Below are 19,473 nucleotides of genomic sequence, written 5' to 3'. Positions count from 1 at the left end.
GCGAGAGGCTGTGTGTGTGTGTGTGTGTGTGTGTGTGTGTGTGTGTGTGTGTGTGTCCATGGCTGTGTGTGTGTGTGTGTGTGTGTGTCCATGTCTGTGTGTGTGTGTGTTTGTGTCCCTGTGAACGTGCGACTGTGACTGTGGATGTGTGAATGCTATCGTTGGAGCCTGGCGACAACGACATGGCAGCCGACGATGGTGTCGTGCGCGTACGGGTAGAGGCCGGCGAGCGGGGCGACAATGAGAAGCAGTGGCATTGCAATCGCACACAGCAACTTGGTCAATGTGTGCAGGAGCGCAAATGCCTGCGAGTGGCGATGGTGGGTGGCGGCTGTAGGTGAGTTGGCAGGGGAGAAGGATACATGCAATGAAGGAAGGAGAGAGAAGGGAAGGTCTGCAAGAAGACATTGAGTGGTGAGCCTGCACTGAAAAGGAGGCGGCGATCGGTGACAGGAGCACAATACCAGCCATGAGCGTACGAGTGGGATGGCGGGGAGGATGACTGCTCCCGTGAAGCGGACGACAACGAGATTGGTCACGAACATGCCCGCGGTGCGCCCGAGCCACCAGATGTACAGCGCTGCCATGTGTGTGTGTGTGTGTGTGTGTGTGTGTGTGTGTGTGTGTGTGTGTGTGTGTGTGTGTGTGCGGCGGAGAAGGAGATTGATTGTGCCGTTAAGTGCACTTCAGATGCAATCAAAAAAACACGCACACACACTCAAGCGCGCACACACACTCACACACTCAAGCGCGCACACACACACTCACACGCTCAAGCGCGCGCACACACACACACACCCTCAAGCGCGCACACACACACACACCCTCGAGCGCGCGCACACACACTGCGGTTTGTCTTACTGTGGTATGCCAAGTAGCAGGAGAGGAAGGCAATTGTATGCACATTCACATCCATGTCCAATATGTTCGCTTGAGTGTCTACAAGAGCAAACTTCCACGCTTGCGCCTAAAACAGGCATGTGTGCAGGGAGGTGAATGGAGAGCAATGCGTTGTGGTGTGCCCATTGCTTCACGCGCTCACGTGCAATCAATGGAGTGTGTTCTACTGCATCACACACACATACATACACACGCGCCTGCATACCAAGTATTCGAGGGGCTGCACAAACGCAAGATCTGCAATGGCTGGTGATGCGGTGACCAGAACAAAACACAAAGTGAGCCGTAGATGGTGAATGCAACAGATTCAAGATGTATGCAATGTATCCAAACACACACACACACTGGGACTCACTTGGGTTGAAGCGAACGGACGTGTCAAAGGCGTCAAGATGTAGCACCGAGGCAACGCTCTAATGATGGTGGGTGGTGGTGATGGTGGGAAATGAGAGTAAACGGATGTGGCACGACACAACATGTGGCAGGTAAGCGGATGACAGCGAAGATGACCACGATGGAAGCCACACATGCAATGGAAACAAGACATGCACTTACGATGGTCAGGAAGGCGACGAAGACGAGGTCCACGGCCTCAGCTAAGACCCGTCTCCATATTGACGCTGGCACGTGCACAAAATGTCGACATAGAGAGCACGCGTGCAGGTGTGTGTGTGTGTGTGTGTGCGTGTGCGTGTGAGAGAACGGGATAACGAGAGAATGAGAGAATGGGAGAACCAGGGGATGAGGGAACGAGGGGATAGGGGAACGAGGGAATGAAAGAACAAGATAGAAAGAGACAGAGAGAGACAGACAGACAGACAGATAGAGAGTGAGTGTGTGTGCATGCGAGCGACAAGGGTGATGCTCGGGAAGGTCAGGCTGGCATAAGCAGCAGTTAGACGTCACACCTTCATCGTGACATCGTCGTACCTCGATTGCGGATGATTGTTGCGAAGAGGACCCGATACGTGAGATCAGCGACAGCGTTACGGATTGCTCGCTGGTGCCGCGCAATCGCGTTGTCAAGCTGCTGTCGTTCTTGCTGCTGTGGTTGTTCTTGCTGCCGTTGCTGGTGAAGTTGTTGTTCTAGCCGTTCAATTTGTTGTTCGAGTTGCTGTTCTTGTTGTTCTTGTTGTGCGTGCAGTTGCTGCCAATGCCGCTGCCAGTGTTGTTGCTGTTGTTGTTGTTGTTGTTGTTGTTGTTGTTGTTGCTGTTGTTGCTGTGTGGGTGGGTGCGGGAGGGAGTCCATCCACTTCTTCATGTCCTTGCGGTACTGCTTCAGGTCTCTTGCCCTCACATACCCATATCGCGGCCTCCCCATTCCCGCACACACCTGCATGTCATCATCGAGCGCTGATGGCATCGTTGCGGTTGTGTCGATGTCCGTCACGACATGATAAATTGCAGCGCGCACCGGCTGAGCAACAACCACCCTGCTCACCCTCTCTCACACACTCGCTTGCTTGCTTGCTGCTTGTTTGTTTGTCGACGACAAACAACATGGGCAGAACCATTCCCGACAGAGACACAAGCAGCGACAGCAGCGACAACGGCGACAACAGCGCGTATGCACAGTGGCTGGAGACGCTCACGCGGACAGTGCTTGACGGTGCAGAGTACGTGGTGACAGCAGCACAAGAGGATCCACGAGTGCTGGTGGCGACAGGCATCGCTGTTGCCATTGCTGTGGTCTTCTGGATCATGACTCACAAACGTCGACACAGCCGCGAACCAGCACAGCCCACAAGCCGCGGTGAGCGCCAAAGGCATGTGTGTGTGTGTGTGTGTGTGTGTGTGTGTGTGCAAGTGTGTGTGTGTGTGTGTGCAAATGTGCGTGTGTGTGTGTGTTGGCGTGAGTGCAACCCTGTATGCATATCCGACATGGGTCACGCCGTGGGCTGCTCTGAGGAGCTTTGTTCGTGACTGCAAGCAAATGCGCATTGTTCATGGTCGCGTGAAACACTGGCTGTCGCTGCTTTGGGTCTTTGATATTTTGCTGCATTTTCCCCCAGATATACGGCAGCAGAGGCTGTCTGCACTTGGCGTTCCAGACGACAAAACAACCTCGACTCCGGCAATGCAAGGGTCACCCGTGCAGGAACAGCAGGGGCAGCCGTCCCGTCCAGTGAAAGATGACGCTGGCAGTAGCAGCGCACAGCAACCACGAGCTGTACCAGAGGCAAGCAGCCCACCGAGAAAGCGCCCATCTCCCGCCGAGCTTCGACGTAAGCACTTGGTGTGATGGGTGTGATGTGATGTATGTGTGTGTGTGTGTGTGTGTGCGCGCGCGCGCGACACTCCCGTTTGTACGTTGACGCACGCATGTCATGTTTGTGCGTGTGTTTTGTGACATCAGGGCGGAAGTTTGCGGTGGCAGCCTCCCCAACGTCGGGAAGCATGCAGCAAGAGCCCCTGAAAACGACGACACCGACAGCACAACGTGCACGCCCAGCTGTCACGCCCGAGGCAGCCGCCAAGGCGCAGGCTGAGGTCAAGGCAGCCCTTGCAGGTGTGTCAGGGTGTATGACTGAGTGCAGCAACGTTGCGAGTGAGAAGGGAAGACTTTGAATCAACGCCAGCACTGCTGCGTCGAACTCGATACTCATTTCTTTCATCAACCTTGTATCTGAATGTGTGGACCCCAGAAAAGAGACGCCTGCGATATCTGTCCACCATCGTCGGCGTTCCAATCGGTACCGCACTGATGTTTGTGAATGCGTTTGTGAATGCGTTTGTGTGCGTGCGTGCGTGTGTGTGTGTGTGTGTGTGTGTGTGTGTGTGTGTGTGTGTGTGTGTGTGTGTGTGTGTGTGTGTGTGTGTGTGCGTATGTGTGTGTGTTGTGTGTGTGGCTCATCGTGTGGGACTCCATTGCCACTCATGTTCATCCCTTCTCCATCGCGCTTCCTCCACACCCACACCACCTTCCATCTCCTCTCCTCCCATCCATCTCCTTCAACAACTAGAGTCGACCTCTGTGGACGTGGTGTCTGCGTACCGCCGCGCAGCAACAGACGCACGCCAGCCGCTCGCCTTTGCCCTTCGCGTGTGCAATCGCATCGCCCGCGAGCAGCGACCAGAGGACGTCGACAAAGACGCGATCACGCGCCTCAAGGTGGTCGCTGCATGCATCTTGGGTGGTGGATTGTGCGTGTTTGAATGTGGTGGCGGTGGGGTGGGGGACGTTGGTTCACTGAGCATCGTCAATACGACAGCAACCGTGATGTGTCGCTGTCATGTCTCACCCTCACCGCCACTGCATCACTATCACCACCACCACGACCGCCATGATCACCACCACTGCGAGCAGGAGGCCGCTGGAGACGATGTGCGGCTGGAGCTGGTCCAGAGCACCGCTGTAGGTGCAGCAGACCTACCCGCCTGGGCAATGGGCGGTGGCGGCGGCAGCAACAGCGGCGGTGGCGGTGGGACTGTGTGGGATATTGTGCTGGATGTGTGCACGGGCCAGAATGGATCACCAGCCGTCGTCGCAGATCTCATTGCCCCGCTTGATGGTGCGGCGCTGTGCTGCGCTGTGTGTGTCTGTGTGTCTGTGTCTGTGTCTGTGTGTGTGTGTCTGTGTGTGTCTGTGTGTGTGTGTCTGTGTGTGTCTGTGTGTGTCTGTGTGCGTGTGATGACTCCTTCTCCTGCTGCAGTGAGTGCTGGTCACCGCCTTGTCCACCACTTTGTAACATCCCTGCCCTCACTCCCCCCTTCGTCATCTCCATCGCTATCCACGCAACCAGAGACGACACGGCAGGAGTGTGCAGTGTCGCTGCTCCGCACGGCCCTGCAGCCGCTGCGTGGCCTCAACACCGCCCGCACATGGGACGCCAACATGCTTGACCTCGCTCGCTTCTCCCTCGCCCGCATCTCCTCCGTCTTTGCCCACACCCTCCTCGCCGACCTCGCTGCTTGCCTCGCCCCGTCATCATCGTCGTCGTCGTCATCATCATCATCATCAGCAGGTGCATCTGAGGTGGTGCAGCTGCTGTGCTCGCCCCTGTTCGTGTCCCCGCTCCACGCTTCTGCAGAGAAGATGACGACAACGGCGGCGACGGCGGCGCTGGCGAAGGTGCGGCGCGGACCGCAGCCCGAGGAAGTGCTGCAGCCGCTGATGGCACTGCAGGCTGCGGTGGTGAACTTCCTGCACACAACCGCTGCTGGGATGGCACGATGCAAGGGCGGCCAGACGCGTTTCCCGTACAGGGATGACGGTGGGTCATGCATTGATAGCGACGGCGCAATGACGGAATGATGGGATGGTGCACGTGTTGCCTTGTGTTGTGTTGTGTTGCCTTGTGTTGTGTTGTGTTGTGTTGTGTTGTGTCATGTTGTGTTGTGTCGTGTTGTGTTGTGTCATGTTGTGTTGTGTCGTGTTGTGTTGTGTTGTGTTGTGTTGTGTTGTGTTGTGTCGTGTTGTGTTGTGTCGTGTTGTGTTGTGTCGTGTTGTGTTGTGTTGTGTCGTGTATTGGTCAGTGTGGTCTCACGATACAGACGCACTCACCCACCCGAACTGCACTCATACGCACGAATCGCATCCCACATTGTCGTTGTGCAGTGATCATGCTGCTGACGCGAATGCATGCTGAGCATGATTACCGCCTTCGCTACACGGACCACACGCTGCTCTCTGACGCGACGTTCCAGCGACGGCTGTCGTCCAGCCACGGCCCGGCCCTCAACGCAGCCCACGTCGCCCTGCGACTGGCGAAACCGATTCTGTGCTCGCCAGACCGCGCCTCGCTCGTCAACCTCGCATATGCGGACGCGTACATGCGGGAGCACGTGGATGCACAGCTCCTGCCGCCGTTTGTTCAGGCGAAGCGGGCACGCAGCGGGAACAAGGGGGAGCAGGATGGTGGCGACAACGATGGTGGTGATGGGGATGATGATGCTGTTGATAATCACGACGACGACGACGACGACGATGCCAAGACACAGACGCACGCAACAAAGCTTGTTGCTGTGTGGTTGTCATCGTTGTACATTGCCCTTCCCGCCGCCTTCCACGCATTCAAGCACACGTCCACCGTCTTTGAAATGCGCATGCGGGTAAGCAGGTGTCATGGTTGTGTGAGGAGTGTGTGTGCATGCACGTTTATGCGCGGTTCTTTCGTTTCTATTACACACACAGGCGCGCGCACGCATATGTCGACACATATGGCCACGGCTGGTGTACGACTCACCCCCTGTCACCCCCTCCTCCCTCCCTCTATTTTGCGCTTTGTTCCCTTGATCAGGAAGCGAAGACGACTCAGACGGAGCGGGATGTGTTGCGGGCGCGGCTGACGCGTCACCACATTGCGTGGCGGCAACAGCTGCTGGCTGGCGGGTTCACCTCGGAGCTTGTACAGTGCTGTCTTCTCGCCCTCATCCGCTTCTGCGACGACACCGCCCTCCACCGCGGCGGCGCAGGTGCAGTCATGCAGACGTGTGGAGTGGTGACGAAGGAAGGAAGGGAGGGGGGTTAGGAAGGGAGAAAATTGTGGTTGTGCCGACTCAGGATAAATGTGTGTGTGTGTGTGTGTATGCATGTGTGTGCATGTGTGTGTGTGTGTGTGTGAGTGTGCGTGTGTGTGTGTGTGTGCGCGCGCACGCGTGTTGGTATCTCTGTTTGTTACTGTTGATGTTTGTTTTCGTTTTTCGACGAGATGAGCCAATCTGTGTATTTTTAATTTTTTTTGAACAGCTCACACCACCCCTGTGTAATTTTTGTTTCGTCCGTGGAGTCATCAGGTGTGGAGGTGCTGAGCCGCGTGTCAGCACAGGCGGTGGAATTTGCCATCGCCCACTCCCCCGACGCCGTGCTTGCAGGCATGAAGCAGCTCACCCCTGAAGACATGGAGAAGTTCACGGCTTGGGCCGTGGCATTGCTGCAGCAGAGCGCCGACCTGCCCATCATGGCAGGGAACCTTGCATCCATCTTGCACGCCCTCGTCATTGATGCGCGCGTGCCGTATGCGCCGACAACGAAGGCGCACATGTACATCTCCGAGGCCACGGGCGCCCCGCTCATCAATCACCCGACCATGGAGGTGGGGGAGGGGGATAGGAGCAGGGCATGGCAAAGTGTGGCGGAGTGTGTGTATGTGTGTGTCTGTGTGTTGATGTGAGAATGTGTGTGTGTGTCTTGGGGAGAGGAGTGTTGTGCGACATTGAGCGACACTGTGTGTGTGTGTGTGTGTGTTTTCCCTCGCCTCATCGCCTGCGTGCGCGCCGTTTCATTGCAACGTCCCCGACTTGCAGGCGGGTCTGCTGCCTGCGCTGATGGCGACGTTCCGCGGTTTGGACGTCATTGTCGGGCTCGATGTCGATCGAGAGGTGAGCGGAACCGGTGCGGCACAGGAAATGAGACAACCGTGGGCGAGAAAAGGGTGTATGTGTGTTTGATTTGTTTGCTGGTTTCATGCACGCACACTGACACACACACACACACTGACACACACACACACACACACTCACTCACTCACACACACACACACATGCACATGCACATGCACATGCACATGCACGCGTTTCTCGTTGGCCGCAGTCCTTTGATAAGTACGCAGTCAAGGCCAAGCTTGTCAAGCTGATGAACGTGCTGCTAAATGTCCCCGCCCACCGCCAATCCCTGGCCAGCGCCTCGTCGCAGCTGCTGGATGAATTCTCCACCTCGCTTCTTCAGTCCTACCTCTTCGCTCTCGACTCAAACATCACTCTGCTACAGCAGGTGGGAATGCTGCGTCGCAACCTGGACACGTGTGTGCCCACTTGTTTGGTTGTGACTCACGATATGTTTCCCAACCATCAACAACAACAACAACAACAACAACAACATCATCATCATCATCATCATCATCATCATCATCATCATCATCATCATCATCATCATCATCATCATCATCATCATCATCATCATCATCATCATCATCATCATCATCATCATCATCATCATCATCATCATCATCATCAACCGCTACACCTCACATTATTATCATCACCACCGCCATCCCAAAGGTCCACTTTGCGGAGGAGCGTGTGTCCAATCCCTCCACAGCGGCCGTTGATCGCGTGCGCGCGCGCTATCTGATTGAGGACAACGCGGCCCGTATTTCCGGCGCCATGACCCCGCTCCTCCTGTACATGGACCTCTTCTCCCTCCTCCTCCACGACGACCATGTTGTTGCTGCGGCGACGTGTCGCCAGCCGCTCGCCTTCCTTGCCTCCGCCATCACCCTCGTCACCACCCGCTTCTCCTCCCCGCGCCGCGCAGAGCTCTCTGTCCACCACACCTCTGCGCGCGCATTTGACGTTGGTGCCGTTGCCATCTCCGTGCTGAATGCGGCCGTGACACTGCCGGCGGCGGCACAGCACCGCCTCGCCCGCGCCCTCGCCGACGACGACGAGTTTACGCTCGCGAACTTCCATAGCCTCCTCGACCTCGTCCGCTCAAGGTGTTTGGTGGCGTGCGTGTGTATGTGTGTGTGCGTGTGCGTGTGTGCGTGTGCATGCGTGCGTGCGTGTGTGTGCGTGTCTGTGTGTGTGTGTGTGTGTGTGCGTGTGCGTGTGCGTGTGTGCCTGCGTGTTGGTGTCTGTGTGTCGATGAGTGCACATATGTGTGCATGTGTTCATTTTCGGCCAATCAATGTGCTCATGTTTACCGTCAATTCATCCAATCTTGCAGGGAAACGCAGACAATTGACATGCCGGCGCTGGAGGCGTTTGCCCTCAAGATCAACGCAGCAGGCCAACAAGTGAGAGAGTGTGTGTCTGTCTGTCTTTGTGTGTGCGGTGCAACGATTGCACGTTGCAACGATTGTGTACGAGTGATTTTGTTGCTAAGTACCTCCTGCTGTTCACGCATCGTTATCGCAACCCGTTGCCCCCCCCCCACCCTCAAACACCCACTTATCAACACCGAAACCACCAACTCCACGGCCACGCCAGCCGCAGTCGTCAGACCCCACCGCCGCTGTTGTGTCCGCACCGCCGCCAACGGATGCGGAAGTGGCGGCCGAGGAGAGCGGCTACGAAGCCGCGCTCAAGCCACACGTGTTCGCCATGACCAACCTCGCTCTCGAGGTGCGTTGCCGCGCCCCGAATGCTGGGATGCGCTGTTGCCACCATCACCACCATCCATGTCACATGAACCCGGACCACGTGCTTGTCCACCTCTTTCATACCATCTTCTCTGCCTTCTGGTGATCATGACCGTGTCCACCTGCCCTCGCCAACAGGACGGGTCGACGGAGCACGTGTTTGCGTCGCGCGTGTCCTCGTCGCCGTCGGAGAAGACGGCGCGCTCGCTCATGCGCGAACTCAAACATCTGACGCGCAACATCCCCATCCACGTCGACTCGGCCATCTTCGCATGCGCCGTACGTGGTCGCACCAGTCACCTGGGGGCTGTTTTGCCCTTGTACTGTACCTGCGTCGTGCCGCGCTATGCTGCAAATTCCCTCACGGTATTTCCAACGACTTCACCGTTGCTACTGTCTTCCACCTGACTCACCCCTACCACGACCATCGTCTTCATCACATCATCACCATCGTCCAGGACGAGGCACGGCTGCCACTCGTGCGTGCGCTCATCAGCGGACCGCCCAACACCCCATATGCCTACGGCCTGTTCCTCTTTGACATTCTCATCCCGGAGCAGTACCCATCGCAGCCGCCGCAGGTGCGGTTTCTCACCAACGGCCGCGGTCGAATTCGCATGAATCCAAATCTGTACAACAACGGCACCGTGTGCCTCAGCCTCCTCAACACCTGGCACGCTGCAGACACCCGCGAAAAGTGGTCCAAGTCTTCAAACCTCTACCAGGTGTGTGTGTGTGTGCGCGCGCGCGCGCGTGTGTGTGTGTGTGTGTGTGTGTGTGTGTGTGTGTGTGTGTGTGTGTGTGTGTGTGTGTGTGTGTGTGTGTGTGTGTGTGTGTGTGGGTATGCGTGCGTGTGTGTATGTGTGGGTATGCGTGCGTGTGTGTGTGCATGTGTGTGTGTGCGTGCATGTGTGTATGCGTGCACTTGTGTGTATGCGTGCACTTGTGCGTGTATGTGCGTGTGTATGCAAAGGTACTCTGCGTCCGTACACATGCACGCACAATGCGTACTTGCGATGGTTCAATGTTGCCCCAGTTAACCTAGTCGCTTTCACCACCCCTGACGCCACTCCCTCATCCCCTCTTCCTTGATTTTTGCCACAGGTGCTGCTTGCGTTGCAGACGCACATGTTTGTGTCGAAGCAGATGTACAACGAGCCCGCAACGGTTTCGCAGAACACACGCGAGGATGAGGAGCGGGCGGAGCTGGACGACGATCGCGTGCTTGAGGGCACCCTGCGCTACGGCATCCTGGACATGCTGCACCACCCGCCGCGCGGATTCGAGGAGGTGGTGGCGCTCCACTTCACCAACTGCCGGCACCACCTGCGGCGTCAGATCAGCGCGTGGCGGCGGCAGCGGCAGCGGCTGCACGTCATTCCACAGCTGCTGGACGAGGTGGAGGCGAAGCTGCTGGCACTCGGAGATGAGAAGCAGCCATAGACTCTTGTGTTGTGTGCGTGTGCGTGTGCGTGTGCGTGTGTGCGTGTGTGTGCGATGTGTTGTGTTGTGTTGCTGACACTTCCTTTTCCTTGCCATAGCGGCAGGGGTTGAGATGCTTGCACACACTTCTCTTGTTTCGTTACGTGGTAAAAGTGAATGAATGGACGAATGAATGGATGGATGAATGAACAACCACCACGCATGAGTGACAAGTAACAAAGAAAGCGCAGATAGGTGAAAACAACAGTTCTCGTTGCCTAATCTAATCACACACGGGATACGAGCACTACTTATCAATAACATCAAAGCTGATGTATGCAAAGCCAAGCTTGAGCAGGAGGTCAAGCAACTGGCAGAGCACGTACAGCAGGATGGGCTTGCCGCCCTGCATCTTGCTTGCGAGCTTGCGCAGGTCGCTGCTCAGACCAATGCCGACAAAGCCCAGGCAGAAGAACCACTTTGACACGGCCTGCACGCCAACCTTGAGCGACGCCTGCTCCTCGTCGCTAACAGACGCGTTGATCACCGTAATGATCGTGGAGCAAAACAGAAACCCAAGCACAAACTTGGGGAACTTCTCCCACAGCTGCAGCGCAATGCTCTGCTTGCCGCACTTGCTGTTGGTTCTGCCGCTGCTGTTGCTGTTGCTGCTGCTGTTGTTGTTGTTGTTGCCAAATGCGCGTGGTTGTGCACGTGCATCCTCGCCATCCATCAACTTAATTGAGCCGACGCCATCTGCACCATCGTCACGATAGCCATCACCATCGCCATCACCGACACTGTTGGCGTTGTCCTTGTCGCTTGCGGTGGCCGTGGTGCCGTTCCCGTTCTCCACGATCGCCATCTGCAGTTCATCGCCACCGCTGCCATTGTGCTGCTGCTGCTGCTGCTGCTGCTCCGTCTTTGCCATAGCGGCGTTGCTCCTGATCCAGTACAGCGATACGGCCACGGCCACGGGCCCAATCAGGATGTTCTGCACAATCTTCACCGTGGAGGCCACGTCGACCGCGCACGTGCCGTCACCACCGTCACCGCTGCCGTCCTCACACGAGACGTCGGCGAGCTGGTCGTACACGCTGGCCGCGGCAACAACGGCGCCCGTGGCGTCGACCGAGGAACCGAGCCACGCGGCGGCAACCTTGAGCGGCATGCCGGCGTAGTAGGCGAGGTACGGCAGGCCAATCATCTGCGGGATGGTGAAGAGGTTGATGATGGCGATGCACAGGGCGAGCACCTCCGTCTCGCCGCCAACGCAGCCGTGGATGGCGGTGGCCGCGGAGGAACCGCAGATGCATGTGCCGCACACGAGGATGAAGGCAAGCGAGCGCTCGCTGCCCATTTTGAGGACGAGGAACGCAAAGAGGAGGGAGGCGACGATGACCATGGGCGTGGGCACCCAGCTGCTGAGGAGGCCCGGCCCGCCGAGCGCGGCCACGGAGCGCAGGTCCAGGCCCAGCAAGACGAGGCCCACCTTGATGAAGAACTCGCCCTCCTTGCCCGGCTCGAGCCACTTGGGGATGAGGCGGAAGTTGGAGATGAGCATGCCGAAGACGAGCGCCCACACCTCAAAGGTGATGCCGTAGCGGTCGATGGACGCTTGCTCGCCGAGCCAGCGCGCGACGAGGCCAATCAGCGACACGCAGCCGATGGCAGCAACGTTGCGACCGACGCACGCGCGCAGGGAGAACGCCTCCGCGGCATCGCGCCCGAGCTTGTGGCGCGAGAGCCATGAAATGGTGGAGAGCGCAAACGTAATCGCCGCAATGGACCACACCAGCACGAGGGTGAAGCCCACAATTTGGGGGGTTGACGTCCACGCGTCAAGCGGGCTGGACGTCCAGTTCTTGGGTGTGAGGGCGTCCACGTGGTAGTTGAGCGTCACCGCGATGACGGGCACGAACATGATGAAGCTGATCCAAACAGACCACCAGTCCTTGCTCAGAAACAGCTTGTGCACCAACCATGTTGGGCAGCACCAGCACCAGCACGAAGTGCCGGGAGCAGTGCCGGTGTGCGCGGTTGATGATGATGACAGGGCAAACGCTGAGGATGATGCTGAGGATGACAAGGATGGCGACGCTGGAGCAGAGGCGTTGGATGCCACCAAGGAGGCGTTGTTCTCGCCTTGTCCAGCAGACGGCGGTGCTGTTGTCGACGCCATGCGGCTGTCCCTAGACTCCCTGCTTCTCAGCGGAAGCCGTTCCTCTGACGTGCTGCGGCTGAAACTCCAAACCATGCGTGTGATGTGTGTGTGTGTGTGTGTGTGTGTGTGTGTGTGTGTGTGTGTGTGTGTGTGTGTGTTGGGTGCGGAGGATCCGTGGGCATTTTCAGCGAAATTTCTTCAACCGTGATGATGAGGATGCTTGTCGCAGCGTTCTTGTTGGTGTCGGTGTTGGTGGTGGTGGCAGTGGCGCCAGGGATGGTGCGTGGCGATGAGCGCGTGGCGTACCGCGTGGCCCCCGATCCGCCGGCGCCGGTGATGTCGTCGCCCTGGGTTGAGGGTGAGCACGTGTACTTCGCCACAAACGAGCCCGCAAACAAGATCTTCAAGCTGGAGGCGGCGACGGGGAACGTGGTGTGGTCGCGCACGATGGGGACTGGGCGCAATGGCATGCGCGACTCGATTGTTGTTGTTGACGGGCTCCTGCACGTTGGCACGGACAACAACACGTTTGCGGCGCTGGACGCGGCCACGGGAAACACGGTGTGGGCATTCACGCCCCCGCCACAGAAGTGCTGGGATGCCAAGTGGTACCGCCAGTGCGAGGCGTACTCGTCGCCGCTCATCCACGCAGGGCGCCGCTTCCAGGGCAGCGAGGACGCCACGACGAGGTGTTTCAACGCCACCACTGGCGACCTGCTGTGGACCCAGCACGCTGGCGACCAGGTGAACAACTCGCCTGTCGTGGATCCGAGCGGCACCGCCATCTGGATTGCAGCCAACGACGGTTTCATGTACAAGCTGGACGTGAGCACGGGCAAGGTCCTGAGCAAGTTCCAGCACTGTGGCTCTTCGCACACCAAGCCAGCAATGGACAATGAGAGCGGCATCCTCTTCTTCAGCTGCTTCCGTCCTGATCCAGACAACCCTTCTCTTCGTCATGGCGGTATTGTCTACGCCCTCAACACCACCTCCAACAAGGTTCGGGGAGGTGTGTGTGTGTGCGTGTGCGTGTGTTGTTGTTGTGTGTGTGTGTTTGATTGTTTGTGTGTGTGTGTGTGTGTGTGTGTTTGATTGTTTGTGTGTGTGTGTGTGTGTGCGCGTGTGTGTGTGTGTGTGTGTGTGTGTGTGTGTGTGAGTGTGTTTGCGTGAGTGTGTTTGCGTCTGCGTTTGCGTGAGTGTGTGTGCGTGAGTGTGAGTGTGTGTGCGTGAGTGTGAGTGTGTTTGTGGAGAGGTCTGTTAGACATCTGTGGACTTACCCCTCCCCCCTCCATGCGACCATTCACGCTTGTTCATTCCGTCTCTGCATTGTTGCTTCACCGTCACCATCACTCATGTGCGTGCAGGCTCTTTGGGAGCACCAGGGCGTGGGTGGCACCGTGCTTCACATCAAGGCCTTGAACATGGTCGTCGTGGGCCGGTTCGACGGCACGGCGTATGCCGCTGATCCCATCACCGGTGCAGTGAAGTGGGAGGTGACCAACCTGCCCAACCCCAAGGAGTTCTTCGGCCCGTTTGTGTTTGACGAGGAGCGCGGACGCATCTATGGCGCAACCCTTCGCGGCATGTTCTATGCACTCCAGCCGGAGACTGGCGAGCTCTTATGGGACTTCCAGGCAGGGGGCATGATCCCTGTGCCGATGGGCCCTCGCCTCTCCTCTGACAAGATGCTCGTCTTCTTTGGCTCCTTTGACAAGCACTTCTACGCCCTCAACCTCTGATTGTGTGTGTGTGTGTGTGCATTTGCTCTGATTTGCTCTCTCTTTGCTGCTTGAACGTGGTCATGTAATAATGTATCACCATGGCATATCTCCTCGTGTGGCTGTGTGTGTATGTGTGTATGTGTGTGTGTGTTTGTTTGTTTTGGTTCGATGCTTGAACGTGGTGTGTCACATCACACTGTCACACATCACATCATGTCACATCACATCACACTGTCATGTCACACATGGTTGCCAGCATTTGCCAAAAATAAACCCAGTCAGGCATTCATTCATTGTTGTTACAAAACACCAACCACCACGAACACAGACAGCGACCCCCCTCCCCAACAAACTTGCACCATACCTGCCATGACCACCACCGTTGTTGTTGTGGGAGGCGGCATCAGCGGCCTGGCCTTTGCCTGCGCGTTTCTTGGGGAGGAGGACGAGCAGACGCAAACCACGCAGCACAGCACGCAGCACAGCACGCAGCACAGCACGCAGCACAGCACGCAGCACAGCACGCAGCACAGCACGCAGCACAGCACGCAGCACAGCACGCAGCACAGCACGCAGCACAGCACGCAGCACAGCACGCAGCACAGCACGCAGCACAGCACGCAGCACAGCACGCAGCACAGCACACAGGAGAGCACACAGGAGAGCACACAGCAGGCACCCAAGGAGACAGCCAACCGCAATGCAGCCCACGCAGCCAAGAAGGTGGTGGTGGTGTTGGAGCGAGCCGCGTCTCCAGAGGACATGCAGACGCAGCTGGGCCACTCGCTCTCGCTGCGCGCCGACGCGGGTGGTGTGGATGCGGTCGCACGCCTTGGCATGGAGGAAGAGCTGCGGTCCTTGGCCACAGTCTCCCAAGGCCCCGTCTTGGCGGAGGTCGTGCAGCGGCATGTGCGCAAAGTGATTGCATCCGACGAGGTGCTCGCCAACGCCCGTCGTCTTGGCATTCGCATCAGCCGATTTGTGCTCTGGCAGGCGCTGTTGAAGCGAGCACAGGCACTGGGCGCAGACGTGCGCTTTGGCGCAGAGGTAACCGGGCTACAGCAGATTGAGGCGCTCAGCCACAAGCGCAACCAAGACAGGCTGAGCAGTGTCACAGCAACAGCACAGGCCGCAACACAGTGCGTTGATGTGACGCTGGCGGACGGCTCGGCGCTGCGGGGCGACGTGCTTGTGGCAGCAGATGGCGTTGGATCGACAGTCCGTCGTATGCTGGAACCAGAGTGGACGGCAGATGTCCTCGACACCGTCATCGTTGGTGCCACCGTGAACGTCGACGACATGGACGCCGCGCTTCCGCCAATGCTCCACCGCCGACACGGCCTCGTGTGCGGCCGCGAAGGTACAGCGCTGTTTCTTGCTGATGAAGGAGACAACCGCGTCTTGGTCGCCCTCGCGCTCCCCACGCCCCCCTCAGAACAGGGGACCCTGTACGCACACGACGCCCTCCGCCACGACGAGGCGCTCATGGCCCGCGCGCTGGGGGCTGCCGCTGAATATGGCGACAAGCTGGAGGCGTTGATCACACAGGCCGTCACGGCACCTTCGTCGTACGTGCGCATGTGTCGCGATGGTGCCTGCGTTCCACCGCGCGGCCGCGTCGTCTTCATCGGCGACGCCAGCCACCCCGTCAGCCAGTTTGGCGGCGATGGCGCGAGCATGGCGCTGTCTGACGGCGTCGGGCTTGCTAGCATGCTGTCCCGCGCGGTGCAATCTGCAGCCCAAGGAGGGCATGGCGAGGGAGACGCATCTTCCTCCTCCCCGGTCGATGTACAAGGTGTTTTGCAGCAGTTCTTTGCACAGACGGCACCAGCATGGCGCAAGGCACGACAGTCGCCCCACAACGCGGCCAAAATCCTCCTCACCAGCTCGCCGACCGCCTTGTTCCTGCGTGACACGGCGTTTGCGACCACACGGGCAGCCGTCGCACACCCCCGCGTCTCCGCCATCACAGCAGGCGTAGCGCTCGCAGCGCTGGCTGCTGGTGTTGCATATGGCACACGACGTCTCATCCGCGCACTCGCTTGAGCAGGCGTGCACTATGGTTCTGTGTGTGTGTGTGTGTGTGTGTGTGTGTGTGTGTGTGTGTGTGTCTCGTCTTTCGTTTAATCAAGCGCTCTTGTGTCGCTAGGCATCGTGAGGGCCGACTTTAGCTGCGGAGCTTCTTGATCACTCTGACGAGCTTATATACTTGCACGCATGCATGTACACATGCATGCCAACACACCAGAGCAGTCATTGGCTGTGGGTGGTTGCACTGACATGTGTGTGTCACATGAATCAATCACACAACTCAATGTGCGTGTCTGCGTGTCTGCGTGGCTTCAGGCGGACGTTGTGCGGGCTCCCCAACCGATTTCCCTTCCTCATTTCCCAACCAATCCCCTTTGCTCTGTGTCATCATCATCATCATCAGCCTTCCCCATGCGATGTGGAGCTGTGGAGGCGTGATCGAGACAGCGGCCAACACAGGTATTGCAGCAGTGGTGGATATGGTGGTGGTGTTGTGTGCGTGCTTGCTTGCTTGCTTGTTGGGTGCTTGCTTCGTTGTTCTTGTGTGTAGGTGATGCACCCTGCCCACATCATGCTGCATATTCTCATGCGTGGTCCCTTGTGTCCCTCCTTTCCTGTTCTCACCACCACCGGCTGGTGTTGTTCGTCTTTGGTTGGTTTCTTCTTGCCTCACAGGCACGCAGGGCAGGCTAGCTCGCTGCTGATTGCTGCTGCTGTGATGATGGCCGTGCGTGTGCCTGTGCGCTGTGCACCGTGTTTGGGGCTGCGCCGATGAAGACAAGGAAGGACACGGCCCGTGCCCACCACTCTTCCCCTTCATCTCCTCTTTCTGCTCCATCAGCGATGACGATGGTGGCCGTGGCATGTGATTGCGGTTCCTTTTTCTAACTTTCGCTGTGACACATCGGCTGGCTGGCTGGCTGCATCAAGCACAGGTGAGCATGATCGTTGGCGGTTGGTTGGTTGGTTGGTGGGCTGGGTTATGTGGAGTGGTGGGAAGCAGGGGGAGGGGGAGGTGACACGGTGATGGTGATGGTGGTGGTGGTGGTGGTGCGACGTGGGAGTGCAGAGCGAAAGGAGGCAGAGGGAAGGGAAGGGATGAAGGGCGGGTGATGTTGGTTGGGGGATGGGGGTGCGCGTGCACATGCACGTGATATCATGTGGTGGTAATATCGCATGACAATGACACACATATCAGTGGCTCATTCCTTTTCCTTACACCTGTGTGTGATTGTGATGATGACTGCAGCAGGCAACACACTGCGGTGGACGCTGGATTGGATTGGCTGGGGTTGACTGGCCGTCGTGTCGTGTCGCCCATTTCTCTCTCTCTCCGTTGCTCATCTCAACTGGGAACACACACGGCCGTGTGTGCGTGCGTGCGTGTACATGTGTGTGCATCGCCATCAACCACGCCGACAGCGACACGCTGCACGAGGTGAGGGCACGCAATGGTGTGTGTTTTGGTGGAAGGGGGTTGAGGGGAAGTGGGGAGGAAGGCGTTCATCATGGCCATCATCACCACCACGGTTGAGCACCTGGTCATGTGACCGTGCATGGAGATGAGGAGATGTTGTCGTTGTAGTGGTTGTGGTGGTTGTGGTTGCATTGCTGTGCATGCGTGTGCATGGTGCGCTGTCTCACTCTGCGATGCCATGTGTGACTGTGTGTGCGTGACTGCAGATGTGCGTGCGTGTGCGCATATGTCAGGCAGACGCGTTGATCGACGCCGAGGTGTGTGTGTGTGTGATTGTGATTGACCTTTGTGTGCTTGTGCCATCACAACAATGCACAACACCAAGCACATCATCATCATCATTCCACCTCGTGTGTAGTTGTTGTTCACTCATGCATGGCATGCTCACATCCACCGCCCTCCCCTTGCTTCTTCCTCTCCTGCTGCTGCCACCCCTCCCACTGTTTCCCACCACCCCCTTTTCACACCCACAGAGAGAGGAACCCATCCACATCCAACACCCACATCCACGCATGCCACGCCATGGCGAGCTGTGCCACCTCAACCAACCCAAGTCAACCCAGGCCGAGGAAAGGATGGAGGGAAAGCAAGGACAGAAGACGTGGGGCTCCCAATAGATGTGTGTGTGTGTGTGTTGGTGGACAGTGTCCTCCCCCCGCCCCTCCATCGCCTCGCCTCTTTCTTCCATGGCGATCTGGCTGGGTGGCTGTTGCCTCCTCCCCCTTGTTTGTTTTCTCTTCCAGCCCTTTGTGGCTGTTGGTTGTCTGTTGTGACTGTGAGGAGGAGGGAGGAGGAGGAAGCGAAGAAGGGAAGGGGAGGGGAGGAGAGGGGGCGCATGCTGTCCACAGCTGTGTGTGTGCGTGTGCGTGTGTTTGTTTCTTCTTCTTTTCCATCCCCCCTTTCTTCTCCCCTTCCCTTCCCAGCCTGCAAGGCCTGTGAGCCTGTGTTGCATTCACACACACAGTGCTGTTCCCCTTCTTCTTCTTCTCCTCCTCCTTCTGCTTCTTGTCTCATTGAAACCAACCACCCAAGCAAGCAAGCAAGTCCGCCCTTCAACAAGCAAACGCAGAAAGCAAACAGCAGTTGCCGCACAAACGCAGCAGTGGGCGATTATTTGTGGCATCTTCCACAAATCGCCCAAACACGAACCAACAAGATCACACACACAAACAACCAGCAGGCGAAAACACGAATCAAGGTGCGTGTTTGTGTGTGTTTGAGTGGGTGGTGGTGGTTTGCGTTGTTCGTGTGCGTGGCTGGCGCAGGGTTGGTGGAGAGGAGGGAGAGGGTGCGCGTTGTGACGGGCACTCACTGGCGGTTCTGTTGTGGGTGGTTTCGTTTGGTTCCATGGACTGTGTGGGGTGTGGTGGGTGATGGTGTGATGGTGAACAGGTGCAAGCAGAGAACATGCACAGCACCGCCCACACCATGGATGTGTGCAGGGCCAAAGGCATGCAAGGCGTTGCCCACGGTCGGTGAGGGTCACATATGTGCTGCACAGGCCCATGGCACGCTGGCACCGTGAGTTTGGGTGAGTTCTATCAATTGGTTTGACTGCTGTGGGGGTGCGTGTGTTTGTGTGTGTGTGTGAAGGAGAGAGAGGTGGACGTGGCTGTGGTAGGTGTTGTGATCTCACACGCACTCCCTGCTGCTATGGATGCATTTGGCTCACGCACA

The 19,473-nt window shown here is 57.7% G+C and overlaps 6 protein-coding genes across 6 annotated transcripts; 4 read left to right on the top strand and 2 right to left on the bottom strand.

Moving 5' to 3' along the window:
• Positions 1 to 64: 64 nt before the first annotated feature.
• On the bottom strand, positions 65 to 2,301 carry PTSG_08001 (uncharacterized protein). Its single transcript, XM_004990965.1, has 7 exons — positions 1,831 to 2,301; positions 1,456 to 1,520; positions 1,256 to 1,313; positions 1,106 to 1,146; positions 862 to 967; positions 480 to 580; positions 65 to 305 (listed from the first exon to the last, which is right to left on the bottom strand). Exons 1-7 carry the CDS (start codon positions 2,261 to 2,263, stop codon positions 156 to 158), a joined length of 954 nt encoding a protein of 317 aa, XP_004991022.1. The 5' UTR covers positions 2,264 to 2,301; the 3' UTR covers positions 65 to 155.
• Positions 2,267 to 10,622, top strand: PTSG_08000 (ubiquitin-conjugating enzyme E2). Its single transcript, XM_004990964.1, has 18 exons — positions 2,267 to 2,653; positions 2,913 to 3,125; positions 3,257 to 3,409; positions 3,546 to 3,593; positions 3,864 to 4,012; positions 4,208 to 4,412; positions 4,644 to 5,114; positions 5,459 to 5,952; positions 6,141 to 6,315; positions 6,637 to 6,935; positions 7,147 to 7,221; positions 7,433 to 7,612; positions 7,900 to 8,336; positions 8,567 to 8,636; positions 8,830 to 8,964; positions 9,120 to 9,260; positions 9,440 to 9,706; positions 10,086 to 10,622. Exons 1-18 carry the CDS (start codon positions 2,401 to 2,403, stop codon positions 10,422 to 10,424), a joined length of 4,104 nt encoding a protein of 1,367 aa, XP_004991021.1. The 5' UTR covers positions 2,267 to 2,400; the 3' UTR covers positions 10,425 to 10,622.
• Positions 10,538 to 12,714, bottom strand: PTSG_07999 (uncharacterized protein). The gene has a single exon (XM_004990963.1). The coding sequence runs from the start codon at positions 12,658 to 12,660 to the stop codon at positions 10,711 to 10,713; it is 1,950 nt and encodes a 649-aa protein (XP_004991020.1). The 5' UTR covers positions 12,661 to 12,714; the 3' UTR covers positions 10,538 to 10,710.
• A 44-nt stretch (positions 12,715 to 12,758) lies between these two features.
• PTSG_12669 (uncharacterized protein) lies at positions 12,759 to 14,573 on the top strand. Its single transcript, XM_004990962.1, has 2 exons — positions 12,759 to 13,566; positions 13,932 to 14,573. The coding sequence occupies exons 1-2, from the start codon at positions 12,775 to 12,777 to the stop codon at positions 14,304 to 14,306; spliced, it is 1,167 nt and encodes a 388-aa protein (XP_004991019.1). The 5' UTR covers positions 12,759 to 12,774; the 3' UTR covers positions 14,307 to 14,573.
• PTSG_12668 (uncharacterized protein) lies at positions 14,544 to 16,387 on the top strand. Its single transcript, XM_004990961.1, has one exon. The coding sequence runs from the start codon at positions 14,658 to 14,660 to the stop codon at positions 16,332 to 16,334; it is 1,677 nt and encodes a 558-aa protein (XP_004991018.1). The 5' UTR covers positions 14,544 to 14,657; the 3' UTR covers positions 16,335 to 16,387.
• A 1,440-nt stretch (positions 16,388 to 17,827) lies between these two features.
• On the top strand, positions 17,828 to 18,429 carry PTSG_07996 (uncharacterized protein; the record flags this gene model as incomplete). Its single annotated transcript, XM_004990960.1, has 3 exons — positions 17,828 to 17,860; positions 18,003 to 18,053; positions 18,270 to 18,429. The coding sequence occupies 3 exons, from the start codon at positions 17,828 to 17,830 to the stop codon at positions 18,411 to 18,413; spliced, it is 228 nt and encodes a 75-aa protein (XP_004991017.1). The 3' UTR covers positions 18,414 to 18,429.
• Between the last annotated feature and the right edge of the window lie 1,044 nt (positions 18,430 to 19,473).

Source organism: Salpingoeca rosetta, assembly GCF_000188695.1.
Source record: "Salpingoeca rosetta unplaced genomic scaffold supercont1.21, whole genome shotgun sequence".
Classification (NCBI taxonomy): domain Eukaryota; class Choanoflagellata; order Craspedida; family Salpingoecidae; genus Salpingoeca; species Salpingoeca rosetta.
Note: the sequence above shows the minus strand (reverse complement) of the source record. Positions and strands in the feature narration are given on the sequence as shown.